General features: G+C 41.6%; 1 protein-coding gene across 1 annotated transcript; it reads left to right on the top strand.

Moving 5' to 3' along the window:
* Positions 1–219: 219 nt before the first annotated feature.
* Positions 220–404, top strand: Pmar_PMAR021339 (hypothetical protein; the record flags this gene model as incomplete). The annotated part of the gene is made up of 1 exon (XM_002778621.1): positions 220–404. A coding segment is annotated over one exon (185 nt), but the record flags the coding sequence as incomplete, so codon positions are not given.
* Between the last annotated feature and the right edge of the window lie 472 nt (positions 405–876).

Raw genomic sequence — 876 nt, 5'->3', positions numbered from 1 at the left:
GTTGATAGAAAATTGTGGTAATTGTAATAACGACAGGATGCGAAAAATGTGGAAAATCTGTTTTTTTGGCGAAAAATCAATTTTTTACAGGAAAGGTAGTGTTTTTTTTCTGAAAATTTCGCCGGGAAAAACGGAAAATCAGTTTTTTCAGCAAAAAAATGAATTTTTACTAAAAATGCAGTGTTTTTTTCTGACGGAATAATTGGTTTTTTTTCTCAGCCGAAAATGGCTTCCCCTTGCCGTCGCTTTCAACAACCGGTGGACGGCGGGAATCTTTGGACGAGCTCACAGCGAAGATTCGTGAAGATTGCTCTAATGTTGATGATAAAATTATTGACCTCACCTGCTTTGCTGATCAAAACCACACGTGCAGCATTTGTTTCAAGGACTTGACTGATGAAGAGGTGAGTAGAGCGCGCGCGCCCTGATGATCGATTTGCTTCACAGGTATGGGAGCTCACTTGTGGGCATTACTTCTGCTTGGATTGTATTAAGGAGTGGTCGAGGTTCAAGCGCACCTGCCCTGTGTGTCGTGAAGTATTCTAAATCGATTACCAGGGCGCGCGCTTTTTATAACATATTCTGAGTATACTTGCTTTAGTGATAGGAAGTGCCTTTTGATGATGTGTATGACAAATGCTGTAAAATTCCGTCACTGCGCCACAAAATTGGAGTCTGTCTTGTTATTTCTACTGTAATAGAAACTGATCACATTTGGTGGGAAATTTGGTGGCGCAGGCGGAGCGAAGCGAAATTTATTTTACTTTTTTCTTCCGAAGGGTGTCATTGATTATTTGGGCTGAGCTGATCGGCGGGTGGTTCGATCGATTCGGATATCATTGAGTTATTGAGTTATGGGCGGAGCGAAGCGATTTT

The sequence above is a fragment of the Perkinsus marinus genome, assembly GCF_000006405.1.
Source record: "Perkinsus marinus ATCC 50983 genomic scaffold scf_1104296948492, whole genome shotgun sequence".
Lineage (NCBI taxonomy): Eukaryota > Perkinsozoa > Perkinsida > Perkinsidae > Perkinsus > Perkinsus marinus.
This window is presented reverse-complemented; position numbering and strand designations above follow the sequence as displayed.